Here is a 24,320-nt window from a genome sequence, read left to right on the forward strand (position 1 = left end):
AAGCGGCCATTGCTCAGCAGGAGCGATGCGATGGAGTTTGCAGTGATGGGGCACTGTGCAGGAGATGTTGACCTTCCAGTCATGGCGGCACGACTAACTGTTCAGGAGAGGAGATTTATTTGTCTTTATTTTTTAATCAAAAATGAGTTAATAGCACAGGCAGACTCTTCACATACTAGGGCATGTCTGAAATAAATGTCAGAGCTGAAATCGACATAAAATATGTAAATAGTTGCTTAAACATGTAGCTAGAGTCCACAGAAGTGAACCTTTCAAGCCTGTTTTGTTCTCAACTCGCTGTTTTCTGCAAGACATTCCTCTATCAGCCATATCTCCAAAACTGGTGGGTCAAAGTGAACAACGTCAATCAATGACATAGCCTCGGTCAGAAACGGTCACATATTGTATTAACAGGCTCTTACATACAGAGCAGGTTCACAGTGTTACTACTGTATTTACAGGCTCCTACATACAGAGCAGGTTCACGCAGGCCGACGTGGATCAGAAGCTTGTGCTCTACGTCGTCCCATCGGACGTGGACGTGACGTCAGACAGCTTCCAGTTCCGTCTCAGCGACCCCGCAGGGAACACCATGCTGCCCGAAACGTATGTATGACCTCTGACCTATGACCTCTATACTGCATGACGGATCATCAGTTTACATGTGCTTTAGGGTCAGGGGGGGCTAGGGTGTCTCCACAGCGAATCAATCGTCAGTTTCCATCTGTGTCTCCCTCGGTCTCCCCTGCCCTTTTGGGGGTTCATATCGTTGCTGTCGGGAGAAAACCTCATAACTCCATTTTTGAGGTTTTAGATTGTTTTGGCATAGATCAGTGCTATTGAACACCCTTTACATCGGTGTGTTGTTTTGGAAATATTGAACCAATGGAAAGTAGTAAAAAACCCTTTGGACAAAACCTCTTAACTACATTGTACCTTCAAAATGTCTGCTAAAGCAACTACCTCCACCACCCCTCCCCCTCTCATGGAAGTAATTGACAATATATAAAGTTACAACACAAACTTCGATGAGGCTGTATTGCTTTGTTTTTAAAAATATAAGCTTTTCTTAATTTCCTGGAGTCTCCTCCCGACAGCAGAGATATGTTGGTTAGACATATCAACAGTCCCACAGTCATGAGTCCGACAACACCATCGCTCAATACATTGCCGGTTACAAATTACGCGTGGACGGTTACAAATCACCCGTGGATTCTGCGTGCGGTTAGGCAGCAGGGATGTCGAACTCATTTTAGGGTGGGGGCCGCATTGGACGAAATGTGACTTCATGAGGGCCAGAGTGGTGCAACCAGTCGCGGACTGCAAGCATGCTCACGCATGTTTTTATGTACACAGCTGTCACTTGGCGTTGTTTTTCTTCATGTTGTCCCAGTCACTGCTACAGTTACATTACAGTATATCACACAAATTATATTTAAGGATATAGCTACTTACATTATTGACTTTCATTATTGGTATTTTACTTGTAGCAGGGCTTTGGGTAGGGTGTAGGACAGTTGGTATGTCTAACCAAACACATACACCCGCCACCCGAAACCATGCATTGCAGTGGTTTCGAGGATACCCAGTCGTCCTTGAGGGTGTCCCAGGGGGGTCCCCTGGAGCATTTTTCTAGCATGCTCATTTTTCTCCTCCTGGATCGTTCCACCTTTGCCGTGACCAACATTCACTTTTCAACTGACTCTACCCCGTCAAACCAAACTCAGCTTCTTCTATGCAACGGTAAAACATTTTTGGGGTTCAGTGTCTTGCCCAAGGACACTTCGACATGTAGACAGGAGGAGCCGGGATTCGAACCGCCGACCCATGGATCATTGGACGACCTGCTCTACCTCCTGAGCCACAGTCGCCCGATTCCAGTCGCAACGGTAGAGTCTGTTCTTCTATATGGCAGTGAATGCTGTACCCTGAAGCCAAGCCCTGCAGAAGTCTCTAGACTGGTGCTACACCAGAGTGCTGCGTGCAGAACTTAACATCAGCAAGAGTACACATGTTTACCATCAGGAATCTGCATGATGCAGTGCCAAGGGTGAGCCAGTTGATAGCAGCCACGAGAATGAGACTAGACACTGCCAAAGACACCAATAGCTGTCAGCCAGCAAAGTAGTGCTGTGGGAACCAACACACGGGCACTGGTCACGAGGACGTCCCACATCAACATATGTGGATGTACTCAGGAACGACGCAGGAGCACAAAGCACCAACGAGCTGGCCAGATGTATGGAGAACCGGGATGACCGGAATCGGTGATGGAGGGCTCCTCTGTGAGGACGACCTAGAGAGATTGAACAGATGGTCGGTGTCAGATGCGTTTTCTTTGGCGAACGCGCAAGCGGACGTCTCGGAGCATAAGCGGTCGGGGATGCGATCGTAGTGAAGATGACAATTCTGTGACTACTTAAAAAGTAAGCAAAATTGAACTGGGCGCAGGGAAGGGCTGGCAGTCAACATAGCATGAAACAAATGGTTTTACATCTTTTTTGAAACACAAATCATTTTTCAAGAGTCCCTGGCAGATGGAGTCTGTTCCTCTCTCTCTCTCCCTTCACTCTCCCCCCTCTCTTTCTACCTCTCTCTCCCCCACCCCTCTATCCCTACCTCTCTCTACCTCTGCCCCCCCTTTCTCCCCCTCTTTTTCCCCCTTCTCTTCCCCTACCTCACTTACAGTATATAGGCTCATGTACCACAAACGTTTAAACCGTTTAAACCTAGCTCGAGTTAACATGTAAAAAAAGTTTTCTTTGATGGCATCTTAGGATAGATTTTATTATTATTACTATTACTATTATTAGTGAATACTATTATTATTACTATTGTATTGTATTGTATTGTATTGTATTGTATTGTATTGTATTGTATTGTATTGTATTGTATTGTATTGTATTGTATTGTATTGTATTGTGCATTGCATTGTATCTAACATCGTGGCGTGTTGCATTGCATTATCCCTAACAGATTAGAGGTGATGTGGAGCAGGGTAGAGCTCTCTTCCAGCTGCTACAGAGTGTGTGAGAACGCAGGGACTCTGACCATCACACTGCAGCGCTCTGGGAAGAGCATTGACCCTGCCTACGTATCAATACAGGTAATGCCTGATCAATATCTATTGTTAACATGAATGCATCCATGCAGGCGTGCAGCTCATACCTGATCGATCCATAAACATGGGGGAGGAGGAGGGCCGGGTGCTTTAGTGCAGATGTTTTCAACCAGTGGTCCTTGAAGGGGTTCCAGGTGGTCCCCAGCTAAATGATGGAGAGTTGGTAACTTAATGGACCCTTACAGATCTTGAAATTATTGTTAAACATCGGCAGTACTTCATTTTCAAGAAGTCTACACATTTTGATCAACATTTATCTGTTGTCTCTCTTATCATGGTCATGGCTTTGCTTCGCGAACGAAGATCTTGGGAGGCGGATGTCCACGTCTGCTGCAGGCACGTTGGTGACTGATGAAGCCCGCTTTTGACCGGCAAGCTCTGCCACAACCGCTGCAGGGAAACGGGTGTTCTGATGTTTCTGCTTGTGCTGCATTCCAGTTCTTTCTTTTTCTTCTCTTTTCTTCTTTTACGGCGCGTCGGTTTCTCTCAAAGGTAGACACGCCACCATCGATGGTATGACGCCAAGTCTCACGATTTGAGGCGAGGGTAGACCGCTGGTGCTGATCATTGTGACATGCACGGAGGGATTTCTTTAGACAATCCTTATATCTATTCTTTGGACCACTGATGTTACGATGGCAGGCGTGATCCTCCATCCTGGCAACATGTCCCACCCAACGCAGCTGTGACTTCAACAGTAAGGCCTCTATGCTGATGGTCTCCACCTTCTCGAGTACTTCAGTATTTGTAGTGAAGTCACTCCAGTGGATGTTGAGGATGGTGCGGAGGCAGCGCTGGTGGAATCGCTTGGCTTGTTCCCTGACCAATGGAAAACTGCTAGAGTGATCCCGATTCACAAAAGGGACTCTAAATCAGATCTCTTCTTTGGCACCACCAAGATCACGCTCAGCGAGCAGATGGAGGTTTTGGGTCTTTGCATAGACAGCAAACTTACGTGGACCAGCCATCTGTCCAACATCTGCAGACACGCTGGCCAACGTCTTGGAGCACTGCGCAAGTTGGCCAACAAGCTTGATGCCAAAGGCAGGGCCAACATCTACAAAACCCAGGTCAGGAGCATCATGGAGTACTCCTGCCTAGCCTGGATGAATGCCTCTCTGACCACTTTCAGGCAGTTAGACTTCATCCAAAAGAAGGCCTTAAAAATCATTGGGGTAGATGAGGACCTTGCCCTACAGCAGTACGCCATCAGCAAGCTGAGTCATCGCCGAACAGTTACAGCAACAACTGTTCTCTACAAGATGCACACTCCCAACTGTCCAGCGGACCTAAAAGCACTACTACCTCAAGCTCACACCTCAGGTCGAATCACCCGGAGAGTACTACCAAGCCACGCCCTGGAAACCCCCAAGTCAAACACCAAATGCCTTGATAGGAGCTTTCTCCACTCTGGACAGCAGTGTTATACCCCGGTAGTTAGAGCAGTCTGACTTTTCCCATTTGTTCTTGTACAGGGTTATGATAATTGCATCGTGTAAGTCCTGTGGTAGTTTGCCTTGCTCCCAACAACACACTAGGAGCTCATGGAGCTTAGTGTGAAGTACAGGGCCTCCGTGTTTCCAGACATCCGGTGGGATCCCATCAATTCCTGCAGCCTTGCCACTTTTCAATTGATTAATGGCCTTGGTAGTCTCCTCAAGGGTTGGAATCTCATCCAGCTCCATTTTCACTGGTTTCTGAGGAATGCGTAGAAGTTCTGAGTCCTGAACTGTGCGGTCAGCGCTGAATAGTACCAACATCAATACACTAGAATTGTGGAAAAACTTTATCCAACGATAACAAGATATCCCTTAGTTTTGGGTCTGCGAGGCTACATGTCATTAATGGTGGACCATGGCTCAAATACCAAATAAATAAGGGCCTTGATATGAATAGGGTTGAAAACCACTGCTTTAGTGTGACGATGACAGGGGGGAAGTGGGGGGGGGGGGGAAGTTTGAATTCTGTTTGCCAACACCACTTCCTTGTGTGTACAAACACTGCAGACCTGCCTAGTACACCTTTAACATTAATGCATCCAGATGATACAGGTAATCACTGATGAATACATGTATCGTTATCATAATCGCTGATCAATACTTCATTGTATCTACCTCATTATTTTACAGGTGGAGGAAGGCTCAGCTAAAGTGGGCAGAGATTTCACACACAGCACAGCCAACCTGATCCAGTTTGACCCAGGTGTGTGTGTGTGTGTGTGTGTGTGTGTGTGTGTGTGTGTGTGTGTGTGTGTGTGTGTGTGTGTGTGTGTGTGTGTGTGTGTGTGTGTGTGCGTGCGTGCGTGCGTGCGTGTGTTCTGTTGATCTGTGTGTGTGGGGGGGCAGTCTGGCGTAATTTACACCTTTTTTTTTCATGGAATTTTCTTCAAGTTAAAACAGTGTTCCAAAAACAAATGATCCTGGTGGTTTTACTCATATGGATATGAAGAAATCGCTAATGTGATTGCATCCAAATGACTAAACTTCACTAGAAAGAGACTGTAGTATAAAATATATATAGAATATATAGATAGTTAACATGAAACCCTTACGGGTCCATTTGGTTTCATTTTAAGTCTCTCAAGAGTTTCATTTTTGTTAAACATCTGCATTACTGTTCATTCATAAGAAGTCTACACAATTATAGATAACATCCAATGATAACAAAATATTCTTTAGTTTTGGGTCTGAGAGGCTAAATGTCATCAAATGGTGGTCCGTGGCTCAATTGGGTCTGAGAGGCTAAATGTCATCAAATGGTGGTCCGTGGCTCAATTGGGTCTGAGAGGCTAAATGTCATCAAATGGTGGTCCGTGGCTCAAATGCCCAATAAATAATGGACCTTGACAGGCACGTGCAGAGAGGCAGGGGCTGAAACCCCATAAGAGAGCACTTTTGGCCCAAAATAGCGAAAATATTTTCGGGGCGCAACCCAGCACTCTTTATCTACTGGAGATGTGGTGTAACAACATGGATTTCGAAACAAATTAGTCGCAGGAGACTTCGGAAAAACAATTCTCTTGAATGCTGCCTTCCGGTATGGCATGGGAAGGAGAGGAGGGCATTTGCATTTCTTTCACCATAGTAAATGCATGCATTCGTCGTCTGGAGAGGGCAGTTGTTTTACAGACGGGTAAAAGGGCAGGGGCTGAAGCCCCCTTTGATATCTATGTGTGCACGTCCCTGGACCTTGATAAGGGGCTCTATAATAATCTATGATAGCGCACCGAACTTCACAGACAACATTTCTTTGCACCTCCTCCAAATCAGGGGTGAATGTGAAAACGTGGAGTGTGTTCCTGGAGGCGGACGGACTGGAAGAGAACCACGAGAGCTTCAGCGTGTTTCTGAAGAACCCCCAGAATGCACTGCTGGGACACACGAGCTCCGCTAGCGTGGAGATCATTGACCCGAGAGGAGGTGAGGAGGGTTACATCCCCCAAATATACTTACAGCACCAAAAGGGTTAGCATTAGTAACGACTAATGGCTCACTTTTCTTCCTTTCATAGCATATATTACTCCCCCCTCCCTCCCTCCATCACCCTCTCTCTCTCTCTCTCTCTCTCTCGCACGCACGCACGCACGCACGCACGCACGCACGCACGCACGCACGCACGCACGCACACACACACACACACACACACATATTTTGAACAGAGGGGAACAAGCACTCTCTAAATACCACAGACCACAGAAGTGAATATTTCAGGGCTATTTTCTCAACTCCTGTATCTCGGCAAGACATTATTCGATAAGCCACATCTCCTAAACATGATGGGTCAGACTGAACAACCAATATGTTTGAAGCTATGGTTCCCTGCTTTTCATATGACATACTTATACTTACAATGACTTACTGTTTGTCAGGGTGGGTTACATTTTTGTATTTCATCTGGCAGTGAATGAGTTTAATGTAGGAGGATTAGTCATGTTTGCAATCTCTCTCTCTCCCTCTCTCTCTCTCTCTCTCTCTCATCAGGGATGTGTGACCCGGAGGACCTGATGGTGAGCGAGGAGGAGAGGACACGCCCCCTTCATCCGCCTCCTCCTCCTCCCCCCAGGCAGCAGAAGGAGGAGGAGCAGCAGGAGCTGGAGGCGGAGGATCCAATCACGGACATCGAGGTGGAGGTGCTGTGGGAGAGCCGGTCCCAGGCCCCTCCCCACCGTCCCCGTGGAGACGTCCCGGACCGCTACAACGACCACGGAGACCCCGCCCTCCAGGACCAGCCAGGCTCTGCTGGCCACACCCTCAGCCACACCCACCTCCACCCCGGCATACCTTCACTGGCCACCAGGGGCGGCGGCGGCACACACAGGGTCCGAGCCGGAGCTCCACAGACCAGGGTTGGTTTGTAGTTGATTCCCAAATTTTTGGTCGCAGATCAATTTGTATGGGTCTCTCGGGTAAAAAAAAAATGTTTCCAACATATACACAAATATTTACAGTATATTATTTAACACTAGCGCGTCGGAGCGGTCAGGCTGACCGATTTTGAAATTTTGAAGTGGATTTTCTTTGCCCATGAAGTCCTGAGAAAGTTCCCCTTGCATGACTTTTTCTAAATGTTCGATTCAAACCATCTCTGTTTTTTTTTTCATCTGAAACGTTTTGGAAATATGATTTTAGACATAATTCTACTAAAATGTCTGCTCTTTTGCGGTCCGTGGGACCGCTCTTAGAGCCCTCACCCTTTCTCCCCCACAAGCCGTGCTGTTCACACCTTCCTCCCGGCTGGAGACGGGCATTGTTCAAGCTAATGTGTCATTTGCATTCCAACCTACATGTGGAAGTCCACATGTAGGCAAACTTACATTACAAACTTACATAAACTAAATGTTGTTTTAGATGTTATATTTCTTATATGCGGTTTGCAGAAATAACGATGTCTGACTTTATTTCTCGAAACGGAAAAAGAAATATGTTGACTATACACACCATCTTTAGCATAATTATGTTGGAATAATAAAGTTTATAGCATTGTGACTATGTCGCGCATATTCATTTCATATATCAGCGCATCAAAAATATTTTTACTTTATTTTTCGGAGGGCACGCTAAACGAACAGTGTAAAAATGACATGAATCAATGACATGAATCATTCCAACGCGATAGACCTCCTTCCCTATAATGTATCCCCTCTATATACAAATGACAATATATAACGCTAATGTCGTATTTATTTTATTGTCTCAATACAAAGATGGACAGTGTAATTGCTGCGCAAGGGTAATTAATTATAGTGACATGTGAGCGCTATATTGAATATATAGCGCTCAGATCGTCACTATAATTATAGTTTCTGAAATGAAAAAGAAAATATGGTGTGTTGTACAGAAACTAGCTATAGCTAGCGCTATATTGAATATATAGCGCTCACATCGTCACTATAATTATAGTTTGGTAAACTGAAATGAAAAAGAAAATAACTTTTCTGCACGCGACCAGTGGAACTGATTTCCACGCATCACGGCTCTCTTTTTTCTCTCTCCCTCCCTCTCTCGTGGAGAGGGAGAAAATATCCAAGTAACTGACGGTGAGGTATGCGGAAGTGCATTTTAGATAACGCTGTAGCACTATTTGTGGCGGTGATGCGTCACATGACTTGATCTATCCTATGGTGTATATATAAACCGTGCTGCTGCTACGGATCTCTCTGCTGGCACAATAAATCAAATATATATAAATTACATCGATCATAGGCGGCGGCTAGGCCAGGCTTAGCCTTCCCAACAATTATGCTGGGTATTTTTAAAATATATATAGGCTAATATGTGGCTAGCCGGCCGCTCCCAAACTCCCAACTCCTTTGTCTGTAGCCTAAACTTTTCTGATTTGCACGCACGCACGCACAGCTGTCGCGCATATTCATTTCATATATCAGCGCATCAAAAATATGGTGAAATATGGTGTGTTGACTGACTGGCGTATTGTTTCCACCTATCTATTGAGCATAGCTAAATAAATACATGTTGAAAAATAACTTTGAGTTGTCCTGTCGAGTTGAAACGCTGCCTTGAATTAGTTGGAATGTGACATTTAGAAGACAATGGCAAGTCGTCAACCCCCCGCCACGGGGGGAGAGGTGTGAAGAGATGCAGGGAGAGAGTGGCCAATGGAATTGCACGAAAAACACCGGTCAGCCTGACCGTTAGCCGTCATAGTAGTAGTGATTTTAATTCAGACATGCTAGTGTTAAAAAGATCAAGAATCAAAATATCAAGAATAATTCTAATTGTTCAAGAGTATTTTATATATTAGTGTTGTCGAAAATATCGATATATCGATAAATATCGATTCTGAAAAATTAAAACCGTTCAATATGACTTTTTCATTGTATCGATGTATCGATACTCTATACTCTATACTCGATACTCCGGCCCACATGCGTGCGAAAAAAATCGGGTATTTCCGGTTATAAAGTCGTTATTTTCGGGTAAAAACGGGTCTGCACAGCAGAAATAGCCTAGTGCAAATCTTACCTTTTTGATGAGCCTGCTCACTGGTCATTTTAACTTTTTTCAATATTGGCATATTGCCTATGGTAAATACCATAATAACATCAACACATCAATTTAAATTAACAACCAATGTCAATTTGAAGCTATGATTCCCTGCTGAGAGAGAGAGAGAGAGAGAGAGACGCGTCTCTCTATCGCGCGTTAAAGAGAGAGAGAGAGAGAGGGGGGGGGGGGGGGGGGGGGAGTCGCGTTAGCATCAAGCTAAGCGTACGTTCGTTCCATATAAATGACAGGGGCAGCAGCCCCATGCGCCTGGTAGATCTGTCGTTTCCCTCACTTCCCCCTCCGAGTCAGTGGCCGCATGGTCCAAGTGCCTGCCCTATTTGAGGCTTTTTTATTCCTTTTCTCTTCCCGGTGGCCCAACAAATGGTTCGCGACCGTGCCGTGAGCCGCTCCGCGGCCCATGTCTCCTACGGCCCTGCTTCGCAGCATGTTCTGCTAGATAAAGAGAAAGGCAGAAGTGCCGTTTGGAAATACTTTGGATTTGAATCGGATGGACACGGAAAACCAAAGGACATTTACAGACCCATGTGCAAGAGATGCCACCGTGTTGTGCCGACAAAAGGAGCTAACACAAGCAACTTAGCAAAGCACCTGCAGGATAGACACCAAGACCTTCACAAACAGTTCAAAGAGGTTGGTAACTTGACTTGTGTGTTATAGTTATAATATGTCGGTGTTTCTGTGTACTGTGTGTCGTCCTACGATGGCTAAAGCTGTTGCTAATGTTAAGCTGCTTTGGTAGTAGTAGTGGCCTTCAGTCTCGAGAGACTATGGCACAAGCGCACTTGGATTGGATCAGGTGGTGCTGAGGGAACAGTACTTTGTGTGTCTGAGCAGCCCAACACGTGAGTGACAGTCTCTTTGGCAGTGATGACATTTGAATGCGCTGACGCCGATTGAGGTGCCTTTCGCCTAGCTCTCCTTTCTGCTGCTGCTTTGTTCAGCTCCGCTTCGCTCTTCTGGATTCCAGTCCAGACCTCATGCCTCCAGCAGGCACGATCACTTGCACTGTCCTCCCAGTTGTCTACTCCTATGCCCATGGATTTCATGTCGCGCTTGCAGACGTCTTTGAACCGCAGGTGGGTCGGCCCACTGGCCTGGTGCCAGTGGCAAGCTGTCCATAGAGCAGGTCCTTGGGGATCCTCCCGTCTGACATGCGGCGAACATGGCCGAGCCATTTAAGACGTCGTTGGCGTAACATGGTGTAGAGGCTGGGCATCTGAGCCTGTTTGAGGACTTCCTCATTTGTGACACGATCTTGCCATTTGATGTTAAGGATGCGTCTGAGGTTTCGCATGTGAAATGCTTTGAGGCGTCGTTCTTGTCTTGAGTATGTGATCCAGGACTCACTCCCATACAGCAGGATACTGATGATGCATGCCTTGTAGACAGCCATCTTGGTGTGGGTCGATAGTTTACTGTTGGTCCATACTCTCTGGTTTAGCCTAGCAAAAGTTGTTGCAGCTCGACCAATCCTCCGATCGATGTCAGGGTCTAAGCAGAGGTTATCCGTGATTGTAGAGCCAAGGTAGGTAAACTGGTGCACTGCTTCCAGTGTATAGTCTGATATGGTGATTGAAGGGGGGTTCTCAACAAATGTTTGTTTTTTTCAAGCTGATGGTTAGTCTGAAGTCTGTGCATGCATTGGAGAGCTGATCCATGAGTGTTTGCAGCTGCTCTTGTGAGTGAGCTACCAGTGCAGCGTCATCTGCAAAGAGCATGTCCCTGATGAGGAATTTCCTGACTTTAGTCTTTGCCCTCATGCGTGAGAGGCTGAATAGCTTTCCATCTGATCTTGTATGGAGGTATATGCCATCAGTTGACTGTCCAAAAGCATGTTGCAGCATTACAGCAAAGTAGATGCCAAAAAGCGTTGGAGCAAGGACACAGCCCTGCTTCACACCACTGCGGATGTTGAAAGCATCCGAGGATGCTCCATCGAACTGGACAATGCCTCTCATATCTGTATGGAAAGACTGGATCAGCTTTAGGAGCTTTGGGGGGCATCCTATTTTGTTCAAGATCTTGAAGAGGCCATCACGACTTATCAGATCAAAGGCCTTGGTCAGGTCAACAAAAGCAACGTACAGAGGCATCCTCTGTTCCCTGCATTTCTCTTGCAGTTGGCGTAGAGAGAAGATCAATCGTGGATCGCTCGGACCTGAAGCCATACTGCGACTCGGGGTATATTCTCTCTGCAAGCTTCTGGAGCCTGTTCAGAACAACACGGGCGAAGAGCTTCCCCACTATGCTAAGCAGAGAGATACCTTATTGTTGCAGTCGCTTCTATCCCCTTTGTTCTTATAGAGGGTGATAATGCTGCAGTCCCGCATGTCTTGTGGTACAGCACTCTCCTCCCAACATTGGAGGAGAAGTTCATGCAAGTTGTTTAGCATGGGTCCCTTTGCACACTTGACAACTTCAGGTGGGATACCATCTAGGCCTGGAGCCTTTCCGGAAGGTAGGCGGTCGATGGCTTTGCTCAATTCCTCCAGGGATGGCATTTCATCCAACTCCTCCATGGTCGGCAGGCTCTTGATTGCCTCCACTGTAGAATCAGAGATGGTGCTCTCCCTGGAGTAAAGATCTGAATAATGTTCCACCCATCTCTCCATCTGCTTCCCTTTGTCTCTGATGATCTCTCCTGTTGGAGACTTAAGGGGTGCAGTTTTCTGCAGTGCAGGTCCGATAGCTGATTTTATGCCATCGTAAACCCCACGAATGTTGCCTGCGTCAGCTGCTGTTTGAATGTCTTCGCAGATCTGCAGAAAATAATCATTTGCACAGCGCCTAGCAGTTTTCTGGGCTATGCTCCTTGCTGTTCGTAAGGCTTGTAGTGAGGACCGGGTGGGGCATCGTTTGTATTTAAGCAAAGCAGCTCGCTTTACTTCCATCACAGGGCTGAGGTCGCTTGAGTGGGTCTCAAACCAGTCCTGAGACAAACGTTTCTTCCTTCCAAACACCTTCAGTGCTATGCTGTGCAGTTTATCCCTCAAGCAGCTCCATCTTTGCTGAGCACTTCCTTCTGGCTGCGTGGTGGTAAAGGCCTTTTCCAGCGCCTTAGTGAACTCTTCCAAGTTATCGCTCTTCCGAGCTATCGCTAAACAATGTTAGGTTGCATTGCGGTCTACAGAGGAGGATACGGAAGCATGCGTGCGTGCGTGTGACTGAATACCGGATATAGGCTAGCCTAGTATTTTAGACAGGATGCATTGGTTAATATATGAATAGAAACCAAGATGATGTGGTGAATAATACTGAATAGTATGGTCAGAAAATAATGAACTGTTTACTGTTGTGCTTTACTATTACGTGTACTTTGGATTCTTTCTATGATTAATCAATAAGATCAGTTATTTTAAAGGCCTAATTTAAAGAGGAAACACTAAATAAATGTTTAGAAATAATCAAAATAAAAACAATCCATTCTGTTATATTTCTCTTTTAGCACCAGAGAGAAGAAGCTGCAGAGAAGAATCCGAATGAAACTGCAGCAACGGCAACGCCACAACCTAAAATAAGTGATGCCTTTGAACAACAGAGAGTCTATGATCCCAAGTCACGGGACGCCATAAGACTGAACAAGACCGTAGCACAGTATATCTGCATTGATAAGATCCCCATTTACACGGTTGAGAAACCTGGGTTTAAATATCTTCTTCGCCAGTTAGATTGTAGATTTTCCATTCCTTCACATACTTATTTAATGGCCACTGAAATCCCTGCCCTTTACAACGAGGTCAAATCTGAAGTTATGGACAGCTTTCAGAGCAATCCATTCTATGCCTGTACCACTGACCTATGGACCAGCAGGGCCAACTCCTGTTACATGGCAGTAACGCTCCAATTTATAACAGACTCCTGGGACATGCAGAGCTGGTGTTTGGGGCTGTTCTGGGATGCACTCTGATCACACAGGGGAGAACCTGAAGGAGGCACTGGAGGAGACGGTACGTGAAACATGGGAGCTGGACATGTCAAACATGACTGGCATCACTACTGATAATGCTTCAAACAATAAGAAGGCATTCATGGAGGACTTCACATGGGTCCCCTGTTTTGGGCACAACCTCCACCTCGCCGTTAACAAGGGCCTGAATATGGATCGTGTGCCTGCGGTACTGTCAAGACTCAGACAGACTGTGTCTGCATTCAGCAGGTCTCCAAAGATGCTTCGACAGTTGAAGGCAAAACAAAAGGAGGTGAGCTTGTAGATCAGCTATTTTCACCATTTTTGCCATTTATTTTATTTTACAATTTGGCCTATGTTTTACCAGTTTTAAGTGTATTAAAATGTGTTGATTGCTTTGCAGTGCAGTAATTTCTCTTCTTTCTCTTTTTCTTTTCTTAAAGGTGTTGGAGCTGGAGTTCCAGGACCACATGCTGATCTAACGAAGCCTGAAAATAAAAAGAAAAGGCACCTCATACCCAGGGACAACGACATTGAAGCTCTTGAGGTTGTGCAAGCGGTCCTTCCCCTATGTTGGAAGATATTCAATTGTTTGACCGTTAAGACAGGTGACGGCAGACTTACAATTCAAATGAAAGAAAAGATTGCAGGGGATCTCAGGCAAAGATATGAGGACGGGCTACTGAACACAGCCTCGTTCCTTGATCCACGCTCCAAGTCCAGTATTGTTACTTTAAGAGAGGAGGTAAAACAAACTCTTGCCAATTTACTGCAAACAGGAGCCCCAATTCCACTACCCCCATCTCCAGAGGCCCAGCAACCAGCAAAGAAAAAGAAAACGAGTCTGAAGGGAGCATACAGGGAGAAAAAAGAGTCATGATGAGGAGGTTGATGAGGGGGTTCCTGCTGCAGGCGCAGGACTCCAAAAAGAGTTCTCAATCTATGAAAAGATACCTGAACTCAATGCAGCAGAGGACCCACTCAAATGGTGGAGAAGACATGACCAAATGTTACCTCACCTTGCCCACTTTGCTAAGAAGTACTTATGCATCGCTGCTTCAAGTGTAGCTTCAGAGCGTGTAGAATCAGAATCAGAATCAGAATCAGAATCAGAATCAGTTTTATTGTCACATCACAGGTTTACAGGGTAAAGAAGTGGGTGAAATTCGTTTTTGTACATCGTTCCCATCGCAACGTTAATGGGAATGTATTCAGTACATCAGGGTTTATTTGCAGTCCAAGAAGGGCACGACTTACAGATTGACATGTTGGTGTTCCTAGCACAAACTATTTTGTTTTGAATTTTATTGAAAATGCATTAGATTGCATTGTTGCACAGTTGCACTGTTTTGTTTTGTTGCATTTATTTATTTATTTTCAATTGTCAAAAAGTGCCTTTTCAATATAACTGCTTGTCTGCTTCTATTACTTTAAATTACATTATTGCATTATTTTGCAGTTGCACATACTGTACTAGTGTACTGTTACTGTATAAGAAATAATAGAACTTCCAGACAGTTGATCATTTCAGGGTTCAGAGTTTGTACTTTGTTTGTAGTACTTCAAGTTTATATTGTGTACTATACCTCAGTTGCACTTAAGTTGTTACTTGAATAGACAAGATGAGAATATATTGTACTGTATTTGCTTTGATTTTTACTTGAACTTTTATGCCTTTTGAATGTGTTACACGGTACCACTAGTATCTCAGGCTTTTCAACAAGTGTTGAACTGTTAAACAAGTGAACATTGTTTTCATTGTTGATTGTTGTAATGTTCATATTCTATATTTCTTTAATAGGTATGACAATGCATAAGATTGCACAGCTTTTATAAAAGCACAACCTCAAGTTCTGTATTTTTCTTGAAATAAAAATATTATTTTGCACTAAAATCGCCATGGTTGCGTGGTATCGAAAATGGTATCGAAATATCAATACTTTTCAGAATATCGTATCGAAGTGTAAGATCCAGTATCGTGACAACACTAATATGTCACGATACTAATATATATACACTATATATGTATATGTATGTATATGTATATGTATATGTATATGTATATGTATATATATATATATATATATATATATATATATATATATATATATTCCAAAAAGTCTAAGAAGTAGTGGAAATAGCAGATCTAGATGTGCATAAATAAATGAAGGTTAATTGATTGAAACATTTTTCTTGGCATCTGTAGGTCCAGCAGTCTGGACAGAAGACTGAAGAAAGAGTCTGGACGGTAAGACGACTGTCAGTTTATATTAGAAACACATCAGAAGTTCATAAACCAGTAACTTTACATTTATAATCCATTAAGTTTGCATTATAAACCAGGACGTCTACTTTATAAATAAGGAAGATTATATTACCAGTAAGACGCTTGAGGGCGAGAAGAGACCTCGAGGTCGCGTGCACGAATCCGCCTGGGTGACGGCAGACTGCTGGGCAAGCGCTGGCGCTTTGGCATGGGGGGTCAGATCAACATATGGAATGAATTCTGTACTAGCCATATATGGACTGTGTTTTGAGTGTACAGGTTTTGATGAGGTCAGATCAACATATGGAATGTCAGAACAGGTCAGCTCCATATATGGAGATCTAAGGGTGGCAGCGGAGGCAGTGTCTTGAGTTTACAGGGTTTGATGAGGGCCCAGGTTGGGCAATGCCTTAATGTTTCGGGCCTGTTGAGTTTTCGCCGGCTGCCGGGCGCGGCTGAATTAATAACGTTGGGGCAGGCCCGTCTAGGCCCGTCTAGTGTTTAAATGGATAGACATCGAAGAGGAAGGGTGGTTGGAGAAGGATCAACATATGGAATGTCAGAACAGGTTCTGACATACAGGTATATCCTTATATGGAGATCTAAGGGTTTGAGGTTTGAGGTCAGATGTAGAGTTGCTGGCCAATATTGATGACATCAGGGATCTGTGGGCTTAATTGCGACTGTTCAGATTTATAGCTATCCACGATTTAACTTGCTAAGTTGATAGCATCATGGTCCATAGCTACGCCTACTGAAAGGCCACAACTGCACAAAAGAGTATGTCTTTACTCAAACTGTCTAAATAATATAACCCAAGTGTCTTTTATACTTTTATTGTCGTTTAACAAACATACATTTAAACACATGAACTAATTATCTAGGATTGGTTTAAGGGTTAGTTTTAACCCAGTTTAGGTTAGACGTTAGTTAGGTTCGTTTAGTTTCGTTTAGTGGTTCGTTTAGTGGTTCGTTTAGTGGTTCGTTTAGTGGTTCGTTTAGGTAAAAAACCTGTACAGATGAAACAGAGATATACATAGCATTCGTCAATTACAGGCAGGTTACAACACATGGATAACACATTATTCATTGATTATTAATAGTTTGCATTATGTATCAATAATTACCATTGGTCTAATGTGAGTTGTTGTTCATCATGTCCATGTGGTTACATGAGGTGTGGATTCTTCGTAGTTGGTTTGAATCTGACTGCTAGAGCCCCACGCAGGGTTTATAAAATCTCTGTTCAGTGGAGCCCGCCCTGTGGGCGGTTCCGTACCAACCTGGCATCATTGGCTGCTGGCACATTGTAACAGCCTTTCTATTGGTTGAAAGACCAGGAAGTATTACAACTGACATGTGCTTTGGCCGGCTAGTAGAACTGGTTTACAGTGGCTCTGGTTACACAACTGCTGTTTGCTGATTTCAGCTATTCACCGGCAGTTTGCCCTTATCAGCTCCCCCGTTGTGTGTGAGGCCTATTTGAGGAAGTTTCTCCGGCTTGCTTCATTATGGCAGTCCTTTGTCTGACTACTCCAAGTCTATACATTCAATCCATACATTACTGCTACATTACAATAATTAGACATTCAATGGATAATTACACTGAGGAGTTTTAGTAGACAAATATTGGTACATACAATAGTTACAAGCACTGACATTCTCTTAGAGGGAGACGGAGGTGTCACATTTCACACCTTCCTGTTAACTTGCTTTGCCAGCAGTAATGGTGACCTCTTGTCGAGTCAACTCTGGGATAGTACCTTCATTATTGAACAATACCAATATCATGGATATTTCCACAGCGACAGCAAGTCGCTTTTACTATGATATCAGGGACCTGGGCACCATATATGGGGGCTTTCCCCATGTATGGGGATTTTGAGTGATACACTGACTGACTGACAGGAAATGCACAATTGCATAGTAAATGTGACCTGCCGTCGCAATAAGCCATGCCGTTTATTGAAGTTTACATTAGAAGTTTGTATTATAAACCATGAAGTTTACATTTAGGACCAGGAAGGTCTTTCATTAGAAGCGATACATTTACAAGCCAGGAAAGTTGAAATCAGTCAGTTTACATTTAAACGTCATCTGCCGTTAGTATCTGTACTATACATATGTATTTTGGTCTAAAATGTTGTTACAGAAAGTCCAAGTTGTCTGTCACAGGTGCTCAGATTATGCCCAAATTTGGTCATGCCTCAAGTTACTCGATCAGAGAGATCATTGTTTGCACACTGTTCCATCAGTTCCACAGTCTGACATCTCTGAGGCTGGAGGAGGAGGTGGAGCCTGCTCCCCAGGTGTTCCCTGGACTCCAGGTGAGGCTGCAGGGGGCGGTGCCTGATCCCCAGGTGTTCCCTGGACTCCAGGTGAGGCTGCAGGGGGTGGGGCCTGATCCCCAGATGTTCCCGGGACTCCAGCAGGAGGTCGGAGGTCAGGGGTTCAGGGACCAACCTCAGATGGACAGCCCAGAATTAACCAGAGGCCACCCTGTCACCAGGCAACACAAGGTAGGCACCTGGAACACTCTTAGAATCAAATTGCAGCTTCTCTGTTTCTGTAAAAATAGGGAACAACCAGGAACCTCAGGGGCGCGGTGGCACAGTCGGTAGCGCTGTCGGTCAAAAGAAGCGGCTTGGACGCTCATGCATTGAAATAAGTCCGTTGCTCTCCCCAGGTTGGCAGAGCTATAGTGTAGCGCCCAGGATTACATAATATTGACTATTGACACTGGGTGGGAAAATTGGTTGCAACAATTGGGGGATAATTATATAAGTTAAAAAAGAACAACCTGGAATATTGAAGATAAATTATTATAAAATCATATCTTTGCATATTTACTCCATATTTTAACTTTTTGTGGGGGGGGTTTTCTCGTAAATTAACGCCCTATGTGATCATGTCACACACAAGCATCAAACTATAGCAGATCTGCAAGCTCAAAATGCGTTTCGAATTTGTAGATCTGCTGCTTTTGATGCCTTTGAATTTCGGACACGTGAGCTTTAGATGTCATAGAATAGATCTTAGACCATAGATCTTAGGTCAGATATCATAATTCATCTGTTGTGTGTGTGTGTGTGTGTGTGTGTGTGTGTGTGTGTGTGTGTGTGTGTGTGTGTGTGTGTCAGACGGTCCAGCCAGTGGTCAGTGGGTGTCCAGACGGTTGGACTCATTACAGGAGACATTGCTACCTGCAGGGTCCAGGAGTGGCCACTTGGGGCAGCGCTCAGCGGGCCTGTTCACTGCTGTAAGCAAACACGCTTCATAACCCCACTTTCATATCTGGACCACCAGAGTGCAGTGTTTTACCTTCTGACCAGGCTGAGCCAGACCTTTAACACATGACTGAAGTAAGGCCAGCTATACCACACAAGCTGACTTAAGGTCAAAAAGACTTCATTGGCTACTGTCTTTTTTTTTATATTCAAAATCTACAAAGTAACTAGTAACTCAAGTTTTCAAATAGTGAGTAAGGGAGTAAAAGTATAATATTTGCCTCTGAAATGTAGTGGAGTATAACATCTGACGTACTCAACAAATACCTCAAAACTGTACTTAGTTACTTTCCACCACTGCTGTCATACTATACTATAGTATACTATAGTATAGTACTAAATATACTGAATATACTAGTATGTTCACTGCACTTCATGTTTCACAGCATGTTTGACAGGGGGTCAATCAATGTCCCTACACGGACAAATGTGTCCGTTGCAAAGACTTTGTCTTGTCCGTGGCAAATTTGAGATTTTCTGCTTTACACACCATTATAATGTTTATATTTTAGTCATAAGACCCAATTACTGAATGCCAAGACTCCAGGTTTTCTTCAGAATATGTACTGATTTACTATGACACTATATGGCACATTATATAGGGCAGTATTATGCGTGTCTTAAGTACCAGGTCTTATGACTTAACTTAAGACCTGGAGGAGTGGTCAATGCTGTTTGGCCACTCAGAATAGCCAAATGGCATTGATCACGCCTCCAGGTCTTAAGTTAAGTAATAAGACCTGGTACTTAAGACACGCATAATACTGCCCTATGAGTCCCAACTACTAGTACAAGTGGTTCTCAAATGTTTTATTTGTAAGGACCCCCTTAACTCTGAGAGGGTACCAATGGAACCACATTGACCCGTAAATTAGTCAATTTGGTTCCATTTGTACACTCTCAGAGTAGAGTAGTAGAGTTACAGAACTGTCATGGTCCTAAGTAGGCCAACTACTCTTAACCCATTTTGACCTGAGATCAGATTCTAAAAATGTCTGTTTGAAAATTACATTTTTTTTAAAAAGCTATGTGTCTATGTCAGTCGTTCTTCGATTTTTCAAAAATAGCAGACCTACAAGCTCGTAGCGCGCCACTCGGTGGCATGCTATGAGCTTGTAGATCTGCTATTTTCCAATAGCTAAAGCATAGCATAATGCTAAGCCCAAAATGGGTTTTAAATGTGTTTCTGGTAATATTATTGTCCGCTCATTTTGTATGTCCGTGGCAACAAACAAAATGAAATCACAATCACAAGCCAGCCCTGGTACTGTAACGTTACTGTGTTGTGTCCTGGTACTGTAACGTTACTGTGTTGTGTCCTGGTACTGTAACGTTACTGTGTTGTGCCCTGGTACTGTGACGTTACTGTGTTGTGTCCTGGTACTGTAACGTTACTGTGTTGTGCCCTGGTACTGTAACGTTACTGTGTTGTGCCCTGGTACTGTAACGTTACTGTGTTGTGTCCTGGTACTGTAACGTTACTGTGTTGTGTCCTGGTACTGTAACGTTACTTTGTTGTGTCCTGGTACTGTGACGTTACTGTGTTGTGTCCTGGTACTGTAACGTTACTGTGTTGTGTCCTGGTACTGTAACGTTACTGTGTTGTGCCCTGGTACTGTAACGTTACTGTGTTGTGCCCTGGTACTGTAACGTTACTGTGTTGTGTCCTGGTACTGTGACGTTACTGTGTTGTGTCCTGGTACTGTAACGTTACTGTGTTGTGTCCTGGTACTGTAACGTTACTTTGTTGTGCCCTGGTACTGTAACGTTACTGTGTTGTGCCCTGGTACTGTAACGTTACTTTGTTGTGTCCTGGTACTGTAACGTTACTGTGTTGTGTCCTGGTACTGTAACGTTACTGTGTTGTGTCCTGGTACTGTAACGTTACTGTGTTGTGTCTTGCAGATCAGACAGTAACCTGGTCAGTGTGCATTCTACCAGAGACGTGACCTGGATGTGGAAGTTTGTAGGAAAGAAACCCTTCTGGATCGGTGAGAAACCCCTTCACTGCAGTGTGGTTTTTGGAAGCAATTTTCTATTTTTCTTTAGTCATAGGGCTCTATTTATGTCCACGCTAAACCCGGGTGCATGTGTTTGGTCCGACTAGTCATTGGTCCGAAACACGACAACCCACCTCAAACCCTAACCTAACCATAACCGCAAGCACGGGAGCAGACGCTAGTCCGAGGTCCGAAGTTTTAGTCAACTAAATGTCATAAGATTTTAGTCGACTAAATCTGCAGTTAATTTAGTCGACTAAAGTTTATTTTGGTGGGCCTTGATGCCGTCGTAATGTATTTGATCATGCAACCAAGTGTAAAATGACTTATACTGGACCACTAGTCCCTTCCTAACATTTTAGTCTAGTTTGTATTTGTTGACAAAATTGTCAATATATTTAGTCTTAGTTTTAGTCATCATAGCTTAGTTTTTATTTAGTTTTCGTTTTCGTTTTCTGATTGTCCTTAGCTGATTGATTGATTGATTGAATATTGAATTTACAGTATGTAGAATGGGTGCATTTCAAATGAAAGCACAAGCCAATACAAAAACTGCTACAAGGATGAAAACAGAAAGAGCACTTGTTTTTGTCACATTTAAATACGTACAAATATACACGTCTATGAAGAAAAATAAATAAATCATCATTGTATAGAGTAAAAACGGGGAAAACATGTACAGTATAGGAAAAAAATTGTAAAACTTATTTACAGGGGCCAGTTTCGAATCGCAGCCGTCCGCAGGTGCTCTTTGAAGGAGTCTAGGGATTCACATGTCTTAATCGCCGTTGGTGGGGCGTTCCACATTTTAGTGTCATATAGGAGCAAAATGAATGTAACGCCTCTCTTCTCCACGGGGGTTCCCAGGGCTGTCTGGAGGTCCAGGACATTGGGTCTGGTCAGACGGACGTCCACTGACCTTCTCCCAGCTCCAACAGCCTGCTCCAGATGTCAGGACCTCCTCCTCCTCCTGTGTGCTGGTTCAAAACCCTCGAACATGGAGCCCCAAGAGCTGCTCCGCTGAGGCCGAACATCCATACGTCTGCTCAGCGGCACCTCACACTCACTGAGCACACATGCATGCACGCACGTGTCGTATCTGATAGACACGAAACCATACAAAAATACTGTACAGAGACACTTAACCAAAAAGCTGGAGAGCAAGAGAATTGTGACGGCACGACAGAGCAGATTAGATGTTCCTTGATGTTTATTTCGACAACACAGCATACAGCAAAGCATGGCATAGGCTCCTCCAGCCTCACGGCCTCGGATCGACTGACAATTTGACATAGAAATCAACTTGCTTAAGTACAGTTTTACAATACACATAGCTCCAGACAGCTGGCCACTGGCCACCCCCCTAGATAGGTAGAGACCCTTTGAACCATTTACCCTTTGAACAACTGTCTCAGATACAACACATGTAAATGTACTTTGGGTGTGTCACAGGAACTCAGACTCAAACCATCGACACCCCTGTCCTTGAATATCAAAGACAGGCCTTGCAGACGAAATGACTTGCACAATTAAGCCAGCCAGCTAGTCTGACCAACTGAATAAACAGGATCACCATATGCTATGCCCAAGAACATGAGATATTGTAAGAATTATTGTTTCCAGATTCCACACAACCCCCCTCGACAGACAACAAACGTCTGTCGCAAAAGAAATATGAAACCATAATTCTCTCCTACCCCCCTCGATCCTCAGCTTAACAATACATTCGAGACACCAGAATAACAGCATTACAGTACAGAATTTCCCCAACATGGTTTTCAAACACAGACATTCAAGATTACACAACTCGACATAAATGATTTCATTACAGAAGTTACATCATTAGGAGGATAATTTCCGTCGTTACTCAAATCTAGGATAACATGTTTAAGCACACCAGATCACATGAACTCTCTTTGGAGTTTCACAGGACCAAAATCACACCAATATCACATGAACCTCTCTTTTGGAGATTCACAGGACCAATAACACACCAAATCACATGAACCCCTCTTTTTGGAGATTCACATGAAAAAATAAGGAAGAACACGTTACCCCAGAAGCCAACAGAAATTTAACCCCTCACTAATAACTTTCATCCCGTAATTTAAATCACTTTTCTGACAAATAAATAATCCCAAACAGTGAATAATGGTAAAATGATTAGTAGAAACGCGACACAATTTGTAATCAGAAAGAAGGAATGTGTCTCCCCTCCGATATGAACAAAGGAAATTCTTCTGTATGCCGCTTCTTCTAGTTACCTTGAAAGTTCGCTTCAGCCGCACGGACCAAGTTGAGAAAATGTTCACCGCTGTTTTCGCTGAAAGTTCTCATAACCACCTCCCCCCTCCCAGCTCTGAAACATCATCAGAGATGGGAAAAGCCGAACATCTTCATCACAGACCCCACACGAGAAGGTCTGCGAAGGCCCTCAGCTTGTGCTGTCAGTCGGCCTGGAAAGTGGAAACCGCCACCGCCACGCCAAGCGTCGCGTCGGGATGAGTGATCTCCTCTCCCCCGGGAACGCTGGTGTCCCCGCCGCGCTGCGCTGCTTTGCTCCTCTGCTCCTCTGCTCGCCGTCCACCCGTCCGCCGGCTGGAAAGTGACGCAGGTCGTCGCTGCGCAACACTCCTCATCGCGGTGGTCCGTCGTCATCATCGTCATCATCGCCGCTGGAACACGTCGTCGCCGTTCACAAAAACTCGCTGATTAGACTGAATAAAAAAGCCCTGGCTCTGTTTCACCTGACGTGAAAAACACGCCACCATGACGGGTTTCTAAGGCACCATCTGTCGTATCTGATAGACACGAAACCATACAAAAATACTGTACAGAGACACTTAACCAAAAAGCTGGAGAGCAAGAGAATTGTGACGGCACGACAGAGCAGATTAGATGTTCCTTGATGTTTATTTCGACAACACAGCATACAGCAAAGCATGGCATAGGCTCCTCCAGCCTCACGGCCTCGGATCGACTGACAATTTGACATAGAAATCAACTTGCTTAAGTACAGTTTTACAATACACATAGCTCCAGACAGCTGGCCACTGGCCACCCCCCTAGATAGGTAGAGACCCTTTGAACCATTTACCCTTTGAACAACTGTCTCAGATACAACACATGTAAATGTCCTTTGGGTGTGTCACAGGAACTCAGACTCAAACCATCGACACCCCTGTCCTTGAATATCAAAGACAGGCCTTGCA

The 24,320-nt window shown here is 44.4% G+C and overlaps 1 protein-coding gene across 1 annotated transcript in view; it reads left to right on the forward strand.

Moving 5' to 3' along the window:
* The window catches only part of LOC306919142 (FRAS1-related extracellular matrix protein 1-like), a gene marked incomplete at its 5' end in the record, with an annotated part of 94,175 nt that extends 71,511 nt beyond the window's left edge, over positions 1 to 22,664 (forward strand). Inside the window, 10 exons of the mRNA XM_079531973.1 lie at positions 462 to 606; positions 2,977 to 3,106; positions 5,251 to 5,323; positions 6,391 to 6,540; positions 7,102 to 7,466; positions 15,762 to 15,803; positions 18,077 to 18,340; positions 18,962 to 19,080; positions 21,014 to 21,099; positions 21,976 to 22,664. Of these exons, the coding sequence (XP_079388099.1) occupies positions 462 to 606; positions 2,977 to 3,106; positions 5,251 to 5,323; positions 6,391 to 6,540; positions 7,102 to 7,466; positions 15,762 to 15,803; positions 18,077 to 18,340; positions 18,962 to 19,080; positions 21,014 to 21,099; positions 21,976 to 22,178 (1,577 nt within the window). The remainder of the gene's footprint in view (positions 1 to 461; positions 607 to 2,976; positions 3,107 to 5,250; positions 5,324 to 6,390; positions 6,541 to 7,101; positions 7,467 to 15,761; positions 15,804 to 18,076; positions 18,341 to 18,961; positions 19,081 to 21,013; positions 21,100 to 21,975) is intronic.
* Positions 22,665 to 24,320: the final 1,656 nt, after the last annotated feature.

This window comes from Electrona antarctica (assembly GCF_951216825.1).
Source record: "Electrona antarctica genome assembly, contig: scaffold_395, whole genome shotgun sequence".
NCBI lineage: Eukaryota > Metazoa > Chordata > Actinopteri > Myctophiformes > Myctophidae > Electrona > Electrona antarctica.